Source organism: Arachis stenosperma, chromosome 1 (genome assembly GCF_014773155.1).
Source record: "Arachis stenosperma cultivar V10309 chromosome 1, arast.V10309.gnm1.PFL2, whole genome shotgun sequence".
NCBI lineage: Eukaryota > Viridiplantae > Streptophyta > Magnoliopsida > Fabales > Fabaceae > Arachis > Arachis stenosperma.
This window is the reverse complement of record NC_080377.1, coordinates 8,796,515-8,816,909: the sequence shown is the minus strand read 5'-3', so window position 1 is coordinate 8,816,909 and position 20,395 is coordinate 8,796,515. Positions and strand designations below refer to the sequence as shown.

At 31.6% G+C, this 20,395-nt stretch overlaps 1 protein-coding gene across 1 annotated transcript; it reads right to left on the bottom strand.

Annotated features, from left to right (window-relative positions):
• Window positions 1-400: 400 nt before the first annotated feature.
• On the bottom strand, window positions 401-19,296 carry LOC130942049 (isoleucine N-monooxygenase 2-like). The gene is made up of 2 exons (XM_057870730.1): window positions 18,314-19,296; window positions 401-1,163 (listed from the first exon to the last, which is right to left on the bottom strand). Exons 1-2 carry the CDS (start codon window positions 19,247-19,249, stop codon window positions 525-527), a joined length of 1,575 nt encoding a protein of 524 aa, XP_057726713.1. The 5' UTR covers window positions 19,250-19,296; the 3' UTR covers window positions 401-524.
• Between the last annotated feature and the right edge of the window lie 1,099 nt (window positions 19,297-20,395).

The following is a 20,395-nucleotide window of genomic DNA, read 5'->3' as shown; positions in this document are numbered from 1 at the left end:
AGACTTGCAGTCTGAGGGGAGGGTTAGCTGCGGTGAGGTTATCTAGAATGGAAGGGGTGAACCCGATCCCACCCTGCTCAACACCTCGCCCCGTTTGATACTCCTCCCGCTTTGGATCGGATTTAAACCCGTCCCCACTGGGATAGAGGTGGGTCGGGTATATGCAAGTACTCTTCTCACCCCTAATCTAATATCTAGAATGGTTGGACTCTTGATAAAAAAAAACATTACAAAATTAAATAAGTGCATAAATTTAATACAAAAATACCTAAACTCATTCATTATAAAAATATACACAACAATATAATGGAACTGGATTAAAATATTTTATAAGTACAACCTCAAAGTTTATTTGACTAATAATTAGGTTTACTCACTTTATTAAATGACTCATATCTTATAATCATTAATTGGAATAATTCTACTTAAAGTGAAGATAACACCCCCATTAATGAGGATACATATGTGAGCCAACTTAAAATATACGAAGCACAAACAAATCATTCAAACATATTTAATTTCTTTTAATTCATTATCTGATGATAAACTTCCACGGGTAATCTTGGCTTTCCCAATGCAACTAGTGGCTTAGCTTTTGTGGTGTCCCTTTCATATTCAGAGAGATCAATGGTTGGTTCATTGGGAGGTGCAATCCAAGTGAATCCATGAACCAACCTTGCAAAGAGCATAATAGTCATTGTAGACCCAAGTGTGATTGCAGGGCAGCTTCGTCTTCCAATACCGAATGTGAACAACTCCAAATTTGGTTCAGCCAAAGTCACACGACATGCATTGTTCTTCAAATGTCTTTCAGGTTTAAATTTCAATGATTCTTCCCAAACTCTTGGATTCTGGCCAATACCTTGCCTCCTAATAAAAATATGGCTACCTTTTGGGATGAAATAATTGGCAACAATAGTATCTTCCATTGAGACATGAGGAACATTAAAGTCTGCAATTGGGTGAAGGCGAAAACCTTCTCTTAAACATGCCTTCACATAGTTGAGTTTTGGAATATCTGATTCTTGCACTAACCTCTCTTTTCCTACCACACTGTCCAATTCTTGAGTAGCCTTTTGAAGCATCTCTGGTTGATTTATCATTTCAGAAAGTACCCATTCAACATTATTATATGGATTATCTATTGCTCCAACTGCAATTTCCTGCCAAGAGACACAAATATTCATATTCATCTTTATCAACCAAAAAAATAAATCTTATAACAATATTTTAATCAACAATATTCATAACTTTTAATTGGTTTCGGATTTCTACTTTATTTTGTATTGAAATTGTTTAATAAACGTACATTTAAAAGAAAAAACCTTTTTAATTATTTTTATAATTTACAAAAAAATTATCTCATGATTAATTAATTAGGTTAACAAGGTTAAATTATATTAAAAGTTAAAGTTAATATATATAACCATGAGATAACTTATTTTATTTTATTTTATTTTATAATAAAAATTATGTCACAAAAAATAATTTATTTTTTAATTTGAAAATGATTGAGTAGAATTTACTTATTTTATATTGTAATTTTTGAATATTATTAATTCTGATTAATGTTTCATGTATCAAAAGCAAGATCTATCTTATTTGTTTAGTTATTTGTTTAGTTATGTTATGATAATATTACATATTTATATAAATTTATGTTAGCAGAATAGGATAAATGCAGTTTTAAAATTATATGTTTCAAAAAGAATCATTGTTCCGACAAATTATATGATTAATAGATGGGTCTTGCTATTGTGTAGAAAATACGTGTTATTTAATCTTTTATTATAGATGACTCTAACATGTTTGTTCTGTATTTGACAGATGAAATCAGGCTTTCACTACAAGAATATGGCCGATTAGTTATCACAAAAAGAATCGTAAAATCGTCGTTAATCCGACGCAAAATATAATTTGTGACGGATTAGCTACCACCTAGCAACTAATGCTTTTCTCGTTGATTACAAGTCACAAATCAGTGAGGCAAACACAACAATCGCTAATTCATCGAAAAGTTTTTTAGCTACCGAATAGATAGTCGCAAATCCATCACTAAATTAAAAGCTAATTCCATAAAAGAAATAGACAAAACTGTAGTCGCTAATTAGCATAAAACTTTACTGCAGCAGACTCATCGCTAAATGCAAGCTAACTTCGTAGACAAAATGGAATGATTAGTTGACGCTAATTCGAGAGAAATTTTTCTGAAACTAACTCGTCGCAAGTTGTCCGCTAATATGATCGCAAATCTGTCACATTTTGTAGCAAATCTATAGCTAATCTTTAAAAATTATTAATCAAATTTGTAGGAATTTTGTCGCTAAACCAAAGCTATTCGAAATGAGAAAGTAGAGTTATGAAATAATCGCTAATTTGCTAGGAAATAATCTGTAGTCAATTAGTTGTAATACTATCACAAAATGTCATCGCAAATTCCTTTTAAACTAGTAATAAATCGATAAGTATCTCACACTACAAGAAAATCTGGCTTTTGCTACGCTTTTAAAGCATTCCAAATATGCAAAAAGTGTAGCGATATCTTTTCACCACGCTTTTTTAGAAACGTGCCAATTGAGTTAGTGTTAGCTACGCTTCGAAAGCGTGCCAATAGGAGACAGCCACACTTTTGAAGGGAGAAAATAAGAAAGTATAAAAAGAATTGATTTTTTTATTGATTTGCATAAATTATTTACATGCTATAATTATAATTAAAAAAATTACAATTCTATAATAAAACTAATAATTTAATTTACATACTGCAAATATAATGCCAATAAGCCATAACAACCTCTTTGTTTCCAGCTGAAATATAGAGAAAAATGCTTGATCCATTTTTGGAAAATTTACCGAGAAACCATCAATTGAGTGTTGATTACCTCATCAGTTCTGCAGATTATAGAAAAGCAACACAAATCAATAGAAAAATGAAAAATTTTGTGTCCATACACGAGGTCATAGAACTATAAGACAAACTAACACATGATGAAAAATTCCATAAATGGATTCATAGAAGATAATCACCAAAGAAGTAGCAAGAAATTCAACAAAAAAGAAAAGAAAAGAACTTTCATAATTATAAAGAATCCAACAACAGTCAAAATCAAAGGCACTGCACTACACTACACAACATCATGTGATTCTTGTTTGCACGCAAAACAAATTAATCAAGATAAACAACAGAATCAAATAGAAGAAAGTAAGATGAGAAATTAAAGTAGAAACTTTATCAAGAAACACAAACAGGATTCATTTTCAGCTTCTTTCAACAGAAGAGAACAGGGTGAGTCGAAAATAGCATGAGCCAGCAAATAGCTGAATAATTGATAAGAGACGTTGAAAAAAGAGAATACAATAATTGACTATTTAACACTGACCAAAAATCAAACAATTGATTCCCATTAAAAAAGATTGCATCAGAAAACAGGTTCAATAACATCACTCTACAGTAGCAATTTGTGCAAGTTCAACCAACTAAATCAGTAGAGGAAGTTATCCGTCTTTCCACGCCCTTGCCAACAACCTCATAAACCAAATAATCTTTTCTCAAAAGAATCAGCAAAGTTATCGTCTTTAAACAAGTCTTAAATATTCGTTTTAATTACAACCTTATACTTTTATAAAAATTCGAACATAACCTCCTCTAAAAATAGAACTTAGCCACCCATACGGGTTCCTCTTTCTCAACATTTCACCAACCTTTTATCAGCAAGTACCACAACAATATATTCTCAAAATACTTGATAATAGTGTAAAAATCAATTTTTAAACCCTATACCCAAGGTAGTTACCAAAACAACATTGGCAGCCTAATTTCAATTTTATTTTTAAAATATCAAATGAATTCAGAATTACACAAACTTTATATCCATACGACCGTCTCGGATTAAGCTTTCTATTAAACAAAAAATCATAATTTTTTGCTTACTCTAGCTTTGGGAATAGAAGCAAAACCGTAACTGCTCTGCGGCGTCTTAAAATCAGAGAAAACAGCAGCAGCATGTGATATTCAAAATTCAATATAAAATCCAAGTTAAATCCAATGACCTTGAAAATTAATGTGGTTTAACTTCACTCATCCAGGTTTCTTTTACAATTGGCTCCAGATCAATATCATTTTTAATGAAGGAGTAATATAACTTAGAAGTTGAGTAATTTTCTGCAGAATTCTGTTTTAAAAGTTAATGAACATATCCTCTTCTAAATCCCATAACTTACTCATTAAAACATTGACAGCCCTGAAATTTAAATTACATATGCTAAACATACTTAAATTTTCACCTCCAATTAGTTCCATCTCAATAACTATCCAGAATCCAAAGTTATAAACTCTCAAAGTTACTGATTTAAGAAAACAGAATCTGGCTTTTACTGCATAATGCATCATCTTTCAAAAATTCATATCTTTAAAAATACAAGTCCAACCCTTCTGAAATTTTATGGCATTAAAATAATAGGACTACAATTTCATTTAAAATTGGTTCCATTTCAAAATTCAATTCGAAACACACACAGCAGAGCCAACAAGTTACTGTTGTTCTAAAAATTCTGCAGTAAAAATCAGATTACACAACCATAACTCAAAAATTCACCATAAATCATATACTTAACAAAAAGGTCTTAAATTCCGCAGTCCAGCTCCTTATATTCCCAAGCTTAATCTAGACTTGGTCTCACGCAATTCCGATCATCATAGAATTAGTTATAGCTTTTCAAAGTTACCGATTTCATTTAGAGATAATGTAGGAAATCAGATTTTTCAGTTTAACTTTGAAAATCACAACTAATTCTCCAGCTAATTCAAACTTCTCAAAATTAAATTCCAACAAAGAATTTCATCCTAGTTTACTTAGCTTTTACTCTCTTATCATTTTGATTACTGTTGAATATCTTATTTACTTCCAAAGTTTCCATTTAATTTCAAAACTCAGATTCTCAGCAATCAATTCAATATTTCAAGATTCATTCCTCCAAATATTCTCTAAACCCAACTCTAATCAATCACCAACTAAGTCCATTACAATAATCATATAACCAGTTTAATAACAATTAACAAAAATTTCAATTTAATCCATCAAAATATAGAATTCACAACAATCTCTCATCAAACAATTCATAAACCAAGCATGATCAATTTCACAAAATCAATGAATTCAATCAAAGTTCCAACCAAAACCTCAATCATTCCAATCACAATCTCAGCCACAATTCAATATTCATATAATCAATCAATCACTCACAACTATTATACCTATTTGCAGTTATCCAATAAACTTTGTCGGCATTCTTTAATTAAAACCGTTTAAATTAAACCTTCAACCTCGAAATTCGATCATTAAGCGCAGCAAACCCCTCTTTTGTTTTAGTTTGTAGCAGCAACAGACTCGAACCAAATTAGCAGCAGCAGCAGCAACACTAACAGTTCTTTATTATCATCAACACTATCTCCTATGATAGTTCCATCAGCAAACAGAGAAGGCAGAGCAGGAGTGTTAAATGGAGACATGGGTTTTCCTTACCAGAACAGAAAAAGACTAAGGAACAAAATGGAAGTAGCGCAAATTCAAGAATGAAAACAACAGAGTTACCGGTACATTTGTCCTGGTTTCGGCAACAACGATGACAGCGAAAGAACACAACTCCTCTCCCTTCTCACATTCTGTTCGATCGACGGAAGCAGAAGCGGCAAGCAAGAATAACAATAATCAAAATAGGTCGTGAATGGTACAAAATTCAGAGACAAGGACGAAGGAGGCGGTGGTGACCGAGCAATACCAGCGCAGTAGCTGAAATAGTTCACAGCAGCAACGCCGACGATGCTTCTCTGACGGCAGACTCTCAACAGTGGCTCAATCAAAGAAAACAGAGCGCAACAGCAACGGTGTGACCCCAATCGACGGCAGCGGCGAGCGGAGCAGGACAGTGCGAGAACAGACCTCGTCCTTCTCCTTCCAGGTTCGTTCTTCTGACAGCAGCGACGGTTAGGATTCCGAGGCAATGACTCCCTCAATGGCGACGGCGGCGGTCTAGGCGGAATCGGCGGTGATGACGGGAGCAGCCTTCCTCCCCTTCCTTGCTCTCGAGCTCTCCGTCTCCCTCTCTCAATCTCTCTTCTCCTTCCTCACGTCCGACTCTTTCTCAACACTCCTCCACTTTCACCTGACGGCGACGACGACGACGGTCTTTCCGGCGCCTTCCCTTCCATCTCATCCCTCTCTTCTCCTTCCTCTTCTTCCCGTTTCCCCCTCTCTGTTTCCCCCGTTTCTTTTCTTCCCCTTCTGTGTGTATGTTTTGCTTGTTTTGATTTAAGGATTAATGCAATTAGGGTTTTATTTGAAACTTTTAGTTTAGAATAAAATATGTATTAGTAATATAATAATTTTATAAGGTATTTGAAATAAAATAACAATTCAAAAATTAGGATAAAATACGTATTAGTAATATAATAATTTTATAAGGTATTTGAAATAAAATAACAATTCAAAAATTAAATATAATACTGTAAAGATTATTTTTAAAATACGTAAGATTTTATTTATTAATATATCAATGAACTTAAATGATTATCTTTAATTTAAATCATAAAATAAATATACTAATCACATTTTATAAAATACAGTTTAAATGCAAGAATATCAATTATTCAAATTATATGCTATAATCTTTCATAATCTCTCTATTACCAAGATTTTAATTTCAATTTGTATAAAACAACTAATTATAATAAAAATTGTACATATACGTTAATTAACTTAAACTCAAAGTATTTATAAAAATTAATTTAATCATTTCTAATAAATTAATCTCTAAGAGTTCAATTTAATAAAATTAATCGTAATTTAATCATAATACAAATTTCTTAAATTAAATTATATAATACTTTTATTGCTGAGTTTTAATTTCAAATAACCAATTATAAAAATTTGCACAAGAATATTAATTATCTTAACTCCAGATATTAATAAAACTAATTTGATTATTCTTAATAGATTAGTTTACAAAATAAGGAGTTCAAATTAATAATAAGTCATAGCTTATTCATAATAGAAATCACTTAAATTAAATTATACAATTCTTACTTATTTTTCAATCACTAAAATTATGAAAATGTTCCATTATGATAAAATTACTTAAGAATCTTATTTGATTTAAAAATGAAGTTATCTCCGAATCTATTTAATTATTTCTAATAAAATAATTTCTAAAATTATAAAGTTTAAATTTAATAAAATGAAATTCCAATCTATTCATATTTAGATTTTCAAAAAATGCGGGATGTTACAATGGGTACTGCCGGCGAAAGAGAGAGAGAGAGAAAGAGAGAGAAAGAGAGAGCTCAAATGAGAGGAGAGGAGAGCTTTCGACGACAGCAACAACAGAAGGAACAAATTGAATAGGGCTGAACCGCCGAACAAAGCTTCCACGCGCGATGTTGCACCCACGGTTTGTCCCTGGAGGAGAAGAGTTCGACGATGACCGAAGAGGGATGGTGGGCTGCTGCGACTACGTTCAAAGGAGGTTTGGCACTAGGGTTCTCCAATTTGAATTTTCAGAGGAAAAGAGAGAGGTGGAGTGCCCTCATACAGGTAATACTATTGGCCTTTTATTTTCTACTGCTAATGATACATTTGATTTGGGTTTTTATTTTTTATTTTTATTTTTAGTATTTTTATTTTTTAGATTTTGCAAAGAAAAAATAAAAATAGCAGGTAAAAATAGAAAATAAAATTTTATTATTTTTACTTTTTTTTACAAAATTCAAAATACAAAAAATATTAAAAATAAAAACACAAATCAAACAAATCCTAAATTTTTTAGAGATTTAAGACAAATTCAACAATAATCTTGAAAACTAAAAGCTAGTGATAGAATTTTAGTGAAATTTACATTTATATTAATAATGGTATATAATTAAAATATAATTAATTTGAAAAATAGACAAAATAAAAATTAAATTAAATTAGATATTTTGTATACTATATAACTAGTATTTGTAAAATATAGTAATTAGAAACAAATGGTTGAGTGGCAAGTGGGGGTTATTTTTGCTCCAAGGTTCTTGGTTCGAAACCTGATAGAGACATTTTAAAAGTTTTTTCAGACCAGTTTGCACTGGTTCTTTCCGGTTTGATTCGATTCCTACTAGTTCATACCGGTTTTCTTCCTTAAACGGTCTAAGGAGTAAATCGAACCGAATTAGAGTCCGGTTCACCGATTTTCTAGTCGAACCGGTCGGTCCGGTTCGATTTTTACAACTATAATAGCAAGTGTACATTTGTATATGTGTGTTATGATTATAAATTTTAATATGTTATTTGTAAAGTTTGATTATATGTGTAAATCAAGTTTGTTAGTATTATTTATTAATTTTAATTATATATATATATATATATATATATATATATATATAAATCTATTCATATGCATAGGTATTGATTACGTCTTGCATCAATGTATAACAAGATCTCAAATTCTCAATCTCAAATCTCACATATAGTATATATAATAGGGCTCATTTTAGTTTTTTCATGTAACGATAATAAAATTTCAAATTTTGATTTAAAGCATTAGAAATAATGCTTATACGCAATTTTTTATTTGAAATAATAAAAAAAGTTCTTATTATAAGTACGTTTTAAATTTTTGAAATTAAATGCTTTTTTGTTTTTTGAGTTACTTTTTTTCTTTTGTTTTCAAATTTTTATTTTGATTTTTTTTTAAATTTAAATTTTAAAAAATATTTTATGAGATAGATAAGATTTTTTTAAAAAAAAAACAAAAATATTTATATAAATATCAATGATCTTATATTAAAATAATTTGTATTACTTTTTTAATGATTTTTTTCATGAATTTTCCATGGATTTATATAGTGGTTAGTGATTAGTAGTAGCATGGGACTAATATTTTTTCTGACAAATTAGTAACAACATGAAATAAGCGAGAAAAGTATATCAGTTGTTAAACGGTCGCTAATTCCTCACTAAATAAGCTTTTGATTAGTGACTCAATTGCGACCAGTTACTTATAAAATTTTGTCGATTAGTTTTGGATTTGTTATAACTCTGCGACGGATTTCCAACGAGATTAGCGAGTAATTTGCTACAAAATAGGTAGGATATAGCTTTTACTTTGCGACAAGATTGCAGTTGCCAAGTCGCTCGCTAAATTAAACTTGCAACAACTTAGCGACAAATATATTTCGCCCGCTAATCAGCGACTTGAAATCAGCGACCAAACTGTGTCAGTTGTTAAACGGTCGCAAATTTCTCACTACTTATGTCCTAGGCGCTCAATATCCGTATTTCCACTTTAGCGACTAATTAGCGAGAAACAGTTCCCTAGCTAAATTATTTATCTGTTGCGACAAGTTAGCGACGACTGTTTTCTGTCGCTACTCTTATTTTGAATTTCGAGAAATTAGCGAGAAACTAGTTGCTCGCTAAAAAATAAAAGCTTTGGTGACAAATTAGCTAGGAAATTATCCATCGCAAAATGCATTTCAATTCTTCGTGACGGATTAGCTAGGAACGTTGTTCCTCACTAATTAGCCATTTCGCACAAAGTTTATTTAGCGATGAACTAGTATGTGAATTGTTTCTCGCTAATTGTATATCAAACACTTGCGACGGAATAGTGACAATAATATCACTCGTTACTTTATTTTTATTCGATTGAACCCCTAAGCGACTGATTTGCTAGAACATTGTCACTCGCTAATTAACTTCTGACAAATTAGCGAGGAAATTTTTCCCGCTCTTTTTTTAGCCACAAAAGTCAATCTACGAGAAACAAACTTACTCGTAAATCTCTCGCTAATCAGTCACTTTTCTCAAGTTCGGGTATTTTGTGACTATTCATTAATTTTGTCGTTAGTGCGTCACTAATTTCTCGCAAGTTAGTGACGGATTAGTGACAAAACATATTTCTCGCAAAAATTCGTCGCTAATTTGTCAAATTCTTGTAGTGTTTGGAAAGCAAAAGCTAAAGGCTACTAGTATTAGGAGGTGGTCAGATGCTGCAAAAAATTAATTAAAAAGATTGCAGTAGATTAATAATTAACTAATTAATTTATTAAATGGTATAAACGGCTTTAGATCATTATTTTTATTGCGGATTGTGGGTTGTAATTGGTTTTTACGATGGGTGTATATTATGTTTTTTTTTTGTTTTTTTTTGGGTTAAATTTAATTATTTGGTTCATATTTGTTATTGTTGGATTGTACTACTTGAAAAGAAAATTTGTTATAATTATATTTATTATTATAAAATATAATAAAATTCCAAATTAGGTCGCAAATAAATAGAAAAACTAAAATAATCATTTAAATAATAACATATAAGTTAAATAATTATTTAAACAATAACTTGTTAATAATGTAATATATAATTATATTTATTATTATAAAATATAATAAAATTTTAAATTATGTCGCAAATAAATTAGAAACTAAAATAATTATTTAAATAATAACATATAGTTAAATAATTATTTAAACAATAACCTGTTAATAATGTAATATTACAGCAAAATTAAAATTAAAATTAAATATAATTTTAAAATTAATTCATGAAAAAAAATAAAATGTCACTAATAAAAGTAGTAGTGAAACTATATACACACAACATATTACTATGTCTTTGAATATTATTTTTTCTTTGATTTTGTGATAAAATTAATCGAATAAGAAAAGAAAAAATGTATAATAAGACATAAAATTTAATTTTCTCCATATATATAAAATAACTCACTTTATTAGCGTTTAGTGATTAAGGGGCAGAGGGATATTGATAAGTGTGTAGGATTTAGAATAAGGAGGTAGAATATATGGTGATTAGGGTATATTATGATTTAAGATTTAGGGTTTGGTATTTTAGGAGTTAGGGTTGAGAATTTATGTATGTGGTGAGTATAGTTTAGGGTTTAGAGTTTGAGTTTTAGAATTAGAATTTATGATTTAAGATTTGTGGTTTAAAATTTAGAGTTTATGATTTTATAGTTTATGATTTAGAGTTTATAGTTGAGGGTATAGAATTTAGTATTTAGAATTTAGGGTTTATTTTTTTATTTAGGATTTATGGTTTTAAGGCGTAGAATTTGAAATTTAGGGTATAAAATTTTATGGTATATGATTTTAATGTTTAGGATTTCGATATCTATAAAATTATTTTAATTGAGAATTTAATTATGATAAAAAAATAACGTACTGTTGATAGAGACTAATTATGGACAAGTGTCATATTATTATTAATTTTATTATTTAAATTTAATTTTGGTCTTTTTTATTAATTAATTAAATAATTAATATATAATCTATAAAATATATAATATGGAGGTGAAAGGTTTGGTATTGTATAATAATATAAATTAAAAGCACGTATAATACCTGTTAATTTACCAATAATGAAGATAAATACATTAAAAAAATTTTATGATATATTCTATATTTGCAATGATAACTTAAAATTTTTAGATTTGTGTACTGTATGTGAAAATAAATTTTCATTAACATGCAATTATAAAATATTTTTATGATCCGCTATATATGTTAAATTTACTAAATAATTTTGCATAAAAAATTATGTTTAATTTTAATCGTTAGCATTTTTTATAGATTTTATTGTAGATTGATTAAAAAAATATATGGGACCTACCAATTCTGCAATCACAATTTTCTAGAATCCTCATGAAATTGTTAATCCAACACACATTTTTATATTGGACAACTGTCAAATTTTTAAACAAGACACGTAGCTTATATACATGTAGAAGGAATATTTCTTCTACACGGTAGCAAAACCCTTAATAGATTTGTTAAGGAACCTTTGCCTTATGTGCTGGTCACTATATATCCAAATTCAACTATGTTACGTATATATTAAAATTAGGATAAATTATTTAAATAAATTAATTACATCAAAATATTATTTGTATTATTTAAAAATAAAATTGATATGTATATCACTCAAAATTTATTTTTATATAAATTGAATTAAGATAATTTAAATTATAATTTTTAATAATAATTTAAACTAGAATAATTAGATTTACTAGGTGATGTTGAAATGAGAATAAATTAAATTAATTCGATTTATGTATGTATTAAGTAAATTGAAATAATTATTAAAGTGCCCTGAGTCTAGGGTTTGTTGAGTGCTCTGCTAGGGTTTAGGAGAAATCCTAATTTTGTGAGTTATTCACTAGGTCCATCTGGACAACAATGGCAGCGCCTGCTGCCTCGCTTCCTTCAGATCTGTCTAATCCTGTTTCAGCAGGGAGTGAGGAGGAGACGGTAGTGAGATTTGATAATGAAGATATACAAGAAGGAGTAGAGAAATGTTCGAAAAGTCTGGTTGGCAGATTGTTGGCGGACAGAGGGTTTAGTTCTGGAACTCTAGAAGCAGCTCTTACAGCCATCTGGAGACAACCAGATGGATTTAAAGTTCTGAATCATGGAGGCAATGTTTTCCAATTCTTCTTTGATAAAGAGATAGATCTGATTAGAGTCGAAAAGGGAGCACCTTGGCTCTTTAAGAATTATATTTTGAATCTGAAAAGATGGGAGGAAGACCTGCAGATAAAGGAAGAAGAGTTCATTCATGTCCCTATCTGGGTACAATTGTGGGGAGTCCCAGAGCATTGCAAAACAAAAAATCTGGGAAAGAAGGTGGGGGAGGCGTTGGGAAAGGTCTTAGATGTTGATCTGTTCACGATTCGAGGGAAAGACGAGAGAATTTTCAAGATTTAGGTTTTGCTGGATATCACAAAACCCTTAAGAAGATGTCTCAAAATTGCGGGCAGCAACAATAAAGTGACTGAATTAAAGCTTCGGTACGAGAGGATCGGAAATTTTTGTCATTATTGTGGATATATCGGTCATGAAGTTAGAACATGCAGCAATTACCTGGAAGACTCAGTAGCTGGTGAAAATAGAGAGGAGATGTGGGGGGCATGGCTTCGGGCTGAGCAGACTGGGTGGAGAGTGGATAAGAAAAAAGAGAACCAAAACCCAAACGCTGCTGCAAATCCAGAGGAAGAAAAGCACAAGACCAAAAAACCAACACCTATTAGCCTAATACGAGGGTTTGCTAGTCTATCGGTTCAAGATGGCAACTCTCAAATTAGAGGAATAGAGGGTGTTCCAAGAAGGGGAGAAACTCAGGAGGGGGAAAGAGGAGAACAGGAGGATGGAGCGGACAGTATGGAAAGATTCGAAAAAAGAGGTAAAGAAGGTACTATTGATGCAGAAAATTCAATCCAGCTCAATACAGAGGAATGCAGGGTTTTGAGCAGTAAAACTAATAATACAAATGGTAAGAAGACAATAAGAAGACAGAACTTGAAACACCTGGCAAGAAAGAGTATAGGCAGTTCAGTGTTGGGGTCTAAAAGAAGATCAGAGGAGGAGGAAAATAATACAAGTAGTAAAAAGTTATGCCAAGAAGTCAGTACACCAGCTGAAATGGGAGAAGGTGCCACCCAACATATGGCACCTCAGGAGGTATGAAACTGATGATGTGGAACTGTCGGGATTTGGGGAAACCCCTGACAGTTCACAACATACAAGGGATCGTTAGGTCTCATTCCCCCGATGTACTATTTCTATGTGAAACAAAAAATAGTATGTCGAAAGTAGAAGGAGTTCTGAGGAAGATTGGGTTTCCTGCTTTCTACATAGTGGAACCAATAGGATTGTCCGGTGGATTAGTGGTGGCCTGGAAGGAAGAAGTGGAGGTGCAAATCCTAAACTGGGACAACTTCTATATCCATTTTAGGTGCAGAGGCCAGCAACAAGAATCGATAAGGGAGGTTATTGGTGTGTATTTGGACACTGATGAAGCAAAAAGAAGAGATCAGTTCAATCAAATAAACCAATTAATTGGCATAAGTAGCAACAAAATGACAATCATGGGGGACTTCAATGCAATCACAACTCACTATGAAAAGGAAGGCGGCAGATCCAAATCAAATACATCTATCCAAGACTTTAATGATTTCATTAATTCTGGAAATCTAATGGACTTGGGATATGAAGGAGAAAAATTTACATGGTGCAATAGGCAGTTCGGAGGGAACCTAATTAGGGAGAGGTTGGACCGGGTGTTGGTTAGTAGGAGTTGGAGAGAAGAATTTCCAAATGCATATGTCACTCATTTGGAAGATTTTGGTTCAGACCACAGGCCTTTATTATTGTGTGAGGAACGACAAATGAGGAAAAATAAGAGGAGGTTCAGATTTCAAGAAAGGTGGTGCGTGAATGAAGACGTAGTTAACCTAATCAAGCAAGCTTGGAAGCATGAAATTGAGGGTTCCCCTATGTTCAGGCTTGCTGGAAAATTGAAGCACTGCAGACACAAGTTAGTAGAATGGCAGAAAAATTCCTCGTCAAATTCACTAATCAGAATCCAAAGCATAAAAACCAGACTTGCTGCAGAATCTAGTAAAGGAATGCTGGCTGATCCGATTGATGTTCGAATATTGGAAGCAGAGCTGGAGGATGAGTTGGTAAGCGAAGAACGGTTCTGGAGAGAAAAATCGAGGGTACAGTGGCTAAAGTGGGGAGATAAAAATACAAAATTCTTTCATTCCAAATATAAAGCAAGGAATAGAAGAAATAAGATTCACCACTTGGAAGATGAAGAGGGCAACATAGCAGAAGATGCAGAAGGAATTGCAAATATGGCTCAACACTACTTTACTAAACTCTTTACCTCAAGTAATCCGCGAGATCCAGCAGGGGAAATTGCGGGTATTCCAGGAAAAATTACTGCCGCCACTAATAGAACGCTTGTCAGGCCTATCTCAGATGATGAAATCAAGAATGCAGCATTCTCTATCAACCCATTTTCTGCCCCGGGAGATGATGGATTCACAGCAAAATTTTTTCAATTTTTCTGGGAGATTATACAAAAGGATGTGATTCTAGCAGTAAGAAGCTTCTTTTCGGGAGGTAAAATCCTAAAGGCATTCAATCATACTCATATTTGTCTTATTCCAAAGGTTGATAATGCTAGGTCTATGAATCAAATTCGTCCTATAAGTCTTAGCAGCGTGTTCTACAAAATCATATCTAAGATACTAGTGCATAGATTGCAACTAGTCATGAATAGAGTGATAAGCGATTCTCAGAGTGCTTTTGTTAAAGGCAGACTAATCAGTGATAATGTCTTAATAGCGCATGAATTTATGCATTTCCTGAAAAATAAGACGTACGGAGAATGTGATTTTGCCCTGAAACTAGATATGAGTAAGGCCTACGACAGAGTGGAGTGGTCTTTTGTGTGGGCTGTGATGCAGAAATTGGGGTTTTGCGACAAATGGTTGACTTGGATCAAAGAATGTGTGATGACGGTCTCTTATTCTGTTACTGTGGATGGACAACCACATGGGTTTTTTAAACCATGTAGAGGGCTACGTCAAGGCGACCCTCTTTCCCCCTATCTTTTCTTATTTTGCGCAGAGGGTTTATCCCATCTGCTCCACAGAGGAGAACAGAGGCAGAAAATTACTGGGCTGAGACTCAATCACATATGTCCTAGAGTGAGTCACCTATTTTTTGCAGATGATTCGATTCTCTTCAGCAAAGCTTCAGAAGAAGATTGCCAGAGTTTAATCCACATTTTACACACATATGAAGAAGTTAGTGGCCAAATAGTTAATTTGAACAAATCGTCAGTATTTTTTAGCAAGAACACACCTATTCCACTACGAGATCACTTAGCCAACATCCTTCAAGTTTCGCATGTGGGTAATCAGAATAAGTACTTAGGCCTGCCATCGGTGATACAGAGATCTAAAAGGACGACTTTCAACTACATAAAAGATAAGGTTAACAAAAAGCTTCAACATTGGAAAAGAGGTTTACTATCCACTAGTGGTAGAGAGACCCTTATCAAAGCAGTGGCATCGGCGGTTCTCATCTACACTCTAAGCTGTTTTAAACTCCCAGAATCACTCTTGGAAGAACTACAAAAGGCTATGCTACAGTTCTGGTGGGGTCAGAAAGCCTCTGAAAAGCGGATGCACTGGGTTGGTTGGCAGATTTCATGTAGGCCAAGGAGTCAGGGAGGGCTAAATTTCAAGGACCTCAAAGCCTTCAACCTTGCAATGCTAGCCAAGCAAGGTTGGAGACTCTTAACGCGTCCAAACTCTCTGATTGCCAAAGTTTATAAGGCTAAATATTACAGATTCTCAACATTCCTAGAAGCACAGGCAGGCAATAACCCATCTTGGGGTTGGAGAAGTGTGTTAGATGGCAGGAAAGTATTAGAGAAAGGTATTCTCTGGAGAGTAGGAAGGGGTCATCTGATCCGGATAAAAGAAGATTCATGGGTTAAGGACTTCCTAGCAATTTCTCCAATTACTAATACAGATTCAAGTTATGCACCAGTTCGAGTCTCAGAATTAATCCTACCAACTAAACAGTGGAACCAAACAAAAATTAGACAGTTTTTCAGCACAGACATCGCAGAATCAATTCTCAACACCACAATCCATGAAGGAGAGGACTCAGTTACCTGGATGAAGGAGAAAAATGGTGGATATTCAGTGGCTTCTGGATACCGGTTGGCCTTCCAATTTTTTCATCCTCCAATTGACTTTCTTCCTGAAAATTGCAGAAATAAATCTGTTTGGTCAAGTATATGGAAACTTAAAAATCAGCCAAAGGTTAAAAACTTCATATGGAAATTTATGCATGAAGGGCTACCTGTTAGGAGCAAGCTTCACTCCAGGATTCCGAACATAAATCCAAAATGCCCAAGGTGTGAGGAAGAAGAGGAATCGGTTACCCACTGTTTACTGACTTGTCCCGATTCTCTGGAAGCCTGGCAGAGAGTCCAAATCCAAGTTCCAGAAGAGTTGAATGAGAGCTGGCGATGGTGGGTCAACACCATGGAGAAGGTGAAGAGCAACGCAGAGTCAAACGAGAAGCTCGAACTGGTGGCCAATCTACTCTGGCAGCTTTGGAAAGCAAGAAATGAATTAGTATTTGAAGGAGTTAGACGATCACCATCTCTCAGTGTGGAGCTAGCACAGACAATAATAATTGAGAAAAAGAGGACAACCTAATTTTCCAATTGCCTTTTCCCCAAAATTGTAATAGCCTTTATTCTTAGTTAAACGCTGGTGGAACTATTCCAACTCCTTTTTGCCTGTTGTCCAAATTTGGACCTTTCATTATTTTAATAAAATAACCTATCTTAGCCAAAAAAAAAAAAAAAAGTAAATCGAAATAAGAACAAGGATTTGATGCATGCATAAATCTAAGTATGTATAAATCTAATCATGTATAAATCGAATTTGCTTAATTTATGTCCGTCTCAATAACGTCTAGTAAATCTAACCATCTTAATTTAAATTATTGTTGAAAATTATAATTTGAATTGTCCTAATTTACATAGAGATAGACTTTGGGTGATACACGTATCAGTTTTGGTTTTGGACAATACATGTAATATTTTGATGCAATTGGTTTATGTAGCTCGTTTGCGCTTAAAATTAGCTATCGAAATTGGTTATTAATATAAAATCACTGTTAAAATATAAATATAAATTAAGAATAAATTAAACCATACATATATTTGTACATAAATATATTAGTGGCTGATTTTAATAAATAATTTTAGTGTAAGAATAATATTTTTATCCGAATAATAATAATAATAATAATAATAATAATAATAATAAGAGAGCCACTCACGTAAAGACTCTTAAAATGTCTATTTTTTAAAGACGCTTTTTAATAATTAAAATTTAATTTATATAATCGATCAAATGGTGTTATTTTTGTTAAAATTAGACCAAACAAACTGATTTGACCGAAAAATTGATAAATCAAATCTTGAATCGATCTATATTAATATTCTTTTTTATAGAAAATGGCTATAATACTCTTATTATAAAAAAGACTAAAATATTTTAATTATATATATTAATTTTAAAAATTCTAAATTTTAATTCAATGATGGCATTGAGAAAAGAGAAAGATTAGGATTTAGAATTTTTAAAATATATAATAAAAATATTTTAAGACATTTTCTATAATAGGGATATTATAGTCATTTTTATAAAAAATATTAATTTAAATTGATTTAAAATTTGGTTTATCGATTTTTCGATCAAACTGATTTATTTTGTCTAATTTTGACAAAAATAACATAGTTTGATCGATTATATAAGTTGAATTTTAATAATTAAAAAATATCTTTAAAAAAAGACGTTTTAAATGTCTTTTATGTGAGTGGTTTCTAATAATAATAATAATAATAATAATAATAATAATATGAAAAAATGAATGAGTAAAAATGTTACCATGATTTGACTTTTGATTTCGTGGAGAGTCAAAAATGGATTGTTGTTAGCATCTTTCAAAGAGATAAGAACATCAAGCCAATCCTCTTGATGTGTCCTTGTCCCATTCCTCCACTGATGAATCCTTTCTTCAATGATGGGATCGTGGTACTTCCTTATGGTATTAGTAGCTTCCTTCAATATTTTTTTATGACCTTCAAAATCAAGCCACCACAACCATGGAAGATAATCGGAAACAGAAAATGCATAAATGTGCCTTATCGCAATGAAGAGTGATTCAACATACTCCAATTCCTCAGCACCTGCTCCTCCATCTTCTCTACCATTACCAAAGTACCTCTTATTGAAGAGCAACCTCCTCATCAAGTTTCCACCATATTGTTTCGTTACATTCCTCAAATCCACTAGGCCACCACCATTCTTGATTTGGTTATACACGTGGCGGACGAGGTTGTCGGCTTCTTCCACCCTTTTGTCATGCAGCCATTGATGCCTTTTTGGTGAAATCAATTCTTCCACCATGACTCTCTTCATTTTCTTCCATTGTTCTCCAAAGGGTGTTATTGTTGTGGTTAAGTATCCCGATGAGACATATTTACTCGACCAATTCAACGGCCGTGATGCGAAAATCGCATCTTGTTTCATGAAAAATTCACGTGCAATGGAAGGACTAGTCACTAGGATGACATGAATGTTGCCTAGTCGAATGCATGCGATTTCAGTTTCGAGATCATTCATGATGTTTTGTATCCATCTGAAGGTGGGTTTGTTTGCAAGCATTTCAGGGATATTACCAACGATAGGCCATGGTTTGGGACCTGGTGGGAGCCTAGGCTTCTTTGATTTCTTGGTTGAATCATTGTGTTTGAGGAGTTTGATGAAGAGAGGAATAATGAAAAAGAGTATGAGCAAGAAGGTAGGAGCAGAATATTCCATGGCTGAGATAATTACAGATAGTCTAAGTAAGTAGTTGAATTTGAATGATGTGTTGGTCTTTGGTTGATGAGTTGGTTTCGTGCATGTAACTATTATATATAAGTGAAAACTCAGGTCCAATCCATTTCAGGTGAAATTGATAACTTATTAAATAATTTGACTGATTTGACTAAAATTTTTATCTAATAGCTATTGGTTACCAACTTCACATGAAATAGTTTTCACTGTATATGTAGGAGTTCCATGTGCAGCTTTCGTTTGGAGATAAGATACAACTAGTGTTGAAGCTAAGTTTCATATTTTTTGAATATTTTCATTCATAATAGAAATCAGGAAATGCATAAAGAATTAATTTTTAGATTCGTTAATAGTCAATATTTTTATTTTATCACAATTATTTTTTTAATTCTTACTTTATTTTAAAAATTTAAAAGTTTGAATTTAAAGGTTAGAATGATAGACTGGTTTAGGGTTGGTGTTAAGAGTAGTTGTTGGGAGAAAAAAATAGAAAAAAATAAATTAAAAAAAATTATAAATATAAAGTAAAAAATTTGTAATATCCTAATAGTAAAGAGTAGTTGTTTTTGTATAGAATAAAATATTTTTTTAGTATAATTTAAATAAATTTATTTAAAAAATTATTAAAAATATATTTACTCAAATTTTAAATATAATACTTTTCTATATAATTAATAATTTTAAAATTTAAAAAATTATTTTATTTCATGGGAGGTAATTAAAAAAAAGATAAAATTTAAATATAAATATTTATGCATGTACTCAAATTTTAAATAAAATATTTTATATAATCAATAATAATTTTAAAATTAAAAAAATTTATTTTATTCTATACATTACAAAAAATAAGCTAATAAAATATTTAATTATGAAACTTCTTCAAAATTAATATTTATTTATTAAATTAAAAATAACATATAAAATAACATATTTTAGTATTCTTTTTAGGTACTCTTAATAATCTTATTATTATTATTATTATGTATGATCAATCTTTTATTTATTTTGTCCAAAAATAATCAATTTATTATTATACACATTTGTTCCAACTAAATCGAATTAACTAGCTTCCATTTATATATATTTGCTGAAATTTTAGTAAATCTGCCTAATCTAAATCGAATTAGG

Coding starts and splice junctions, on each gene's coding strand:
- LOC130942049 (XM_057870730.1), bottom strand. CDS start 19,249: ATGGAATATTCTGCTCCTACCTTCTTGCTCATACTCTTTTTCATTATT. Junction 1,164..18,313: donor AAATCAAAAGTCAAATCATG/GTAACATTTTTA, acceptor GTCTCTTGGCAG/GAAATTGCAGTTGGAGCAAT.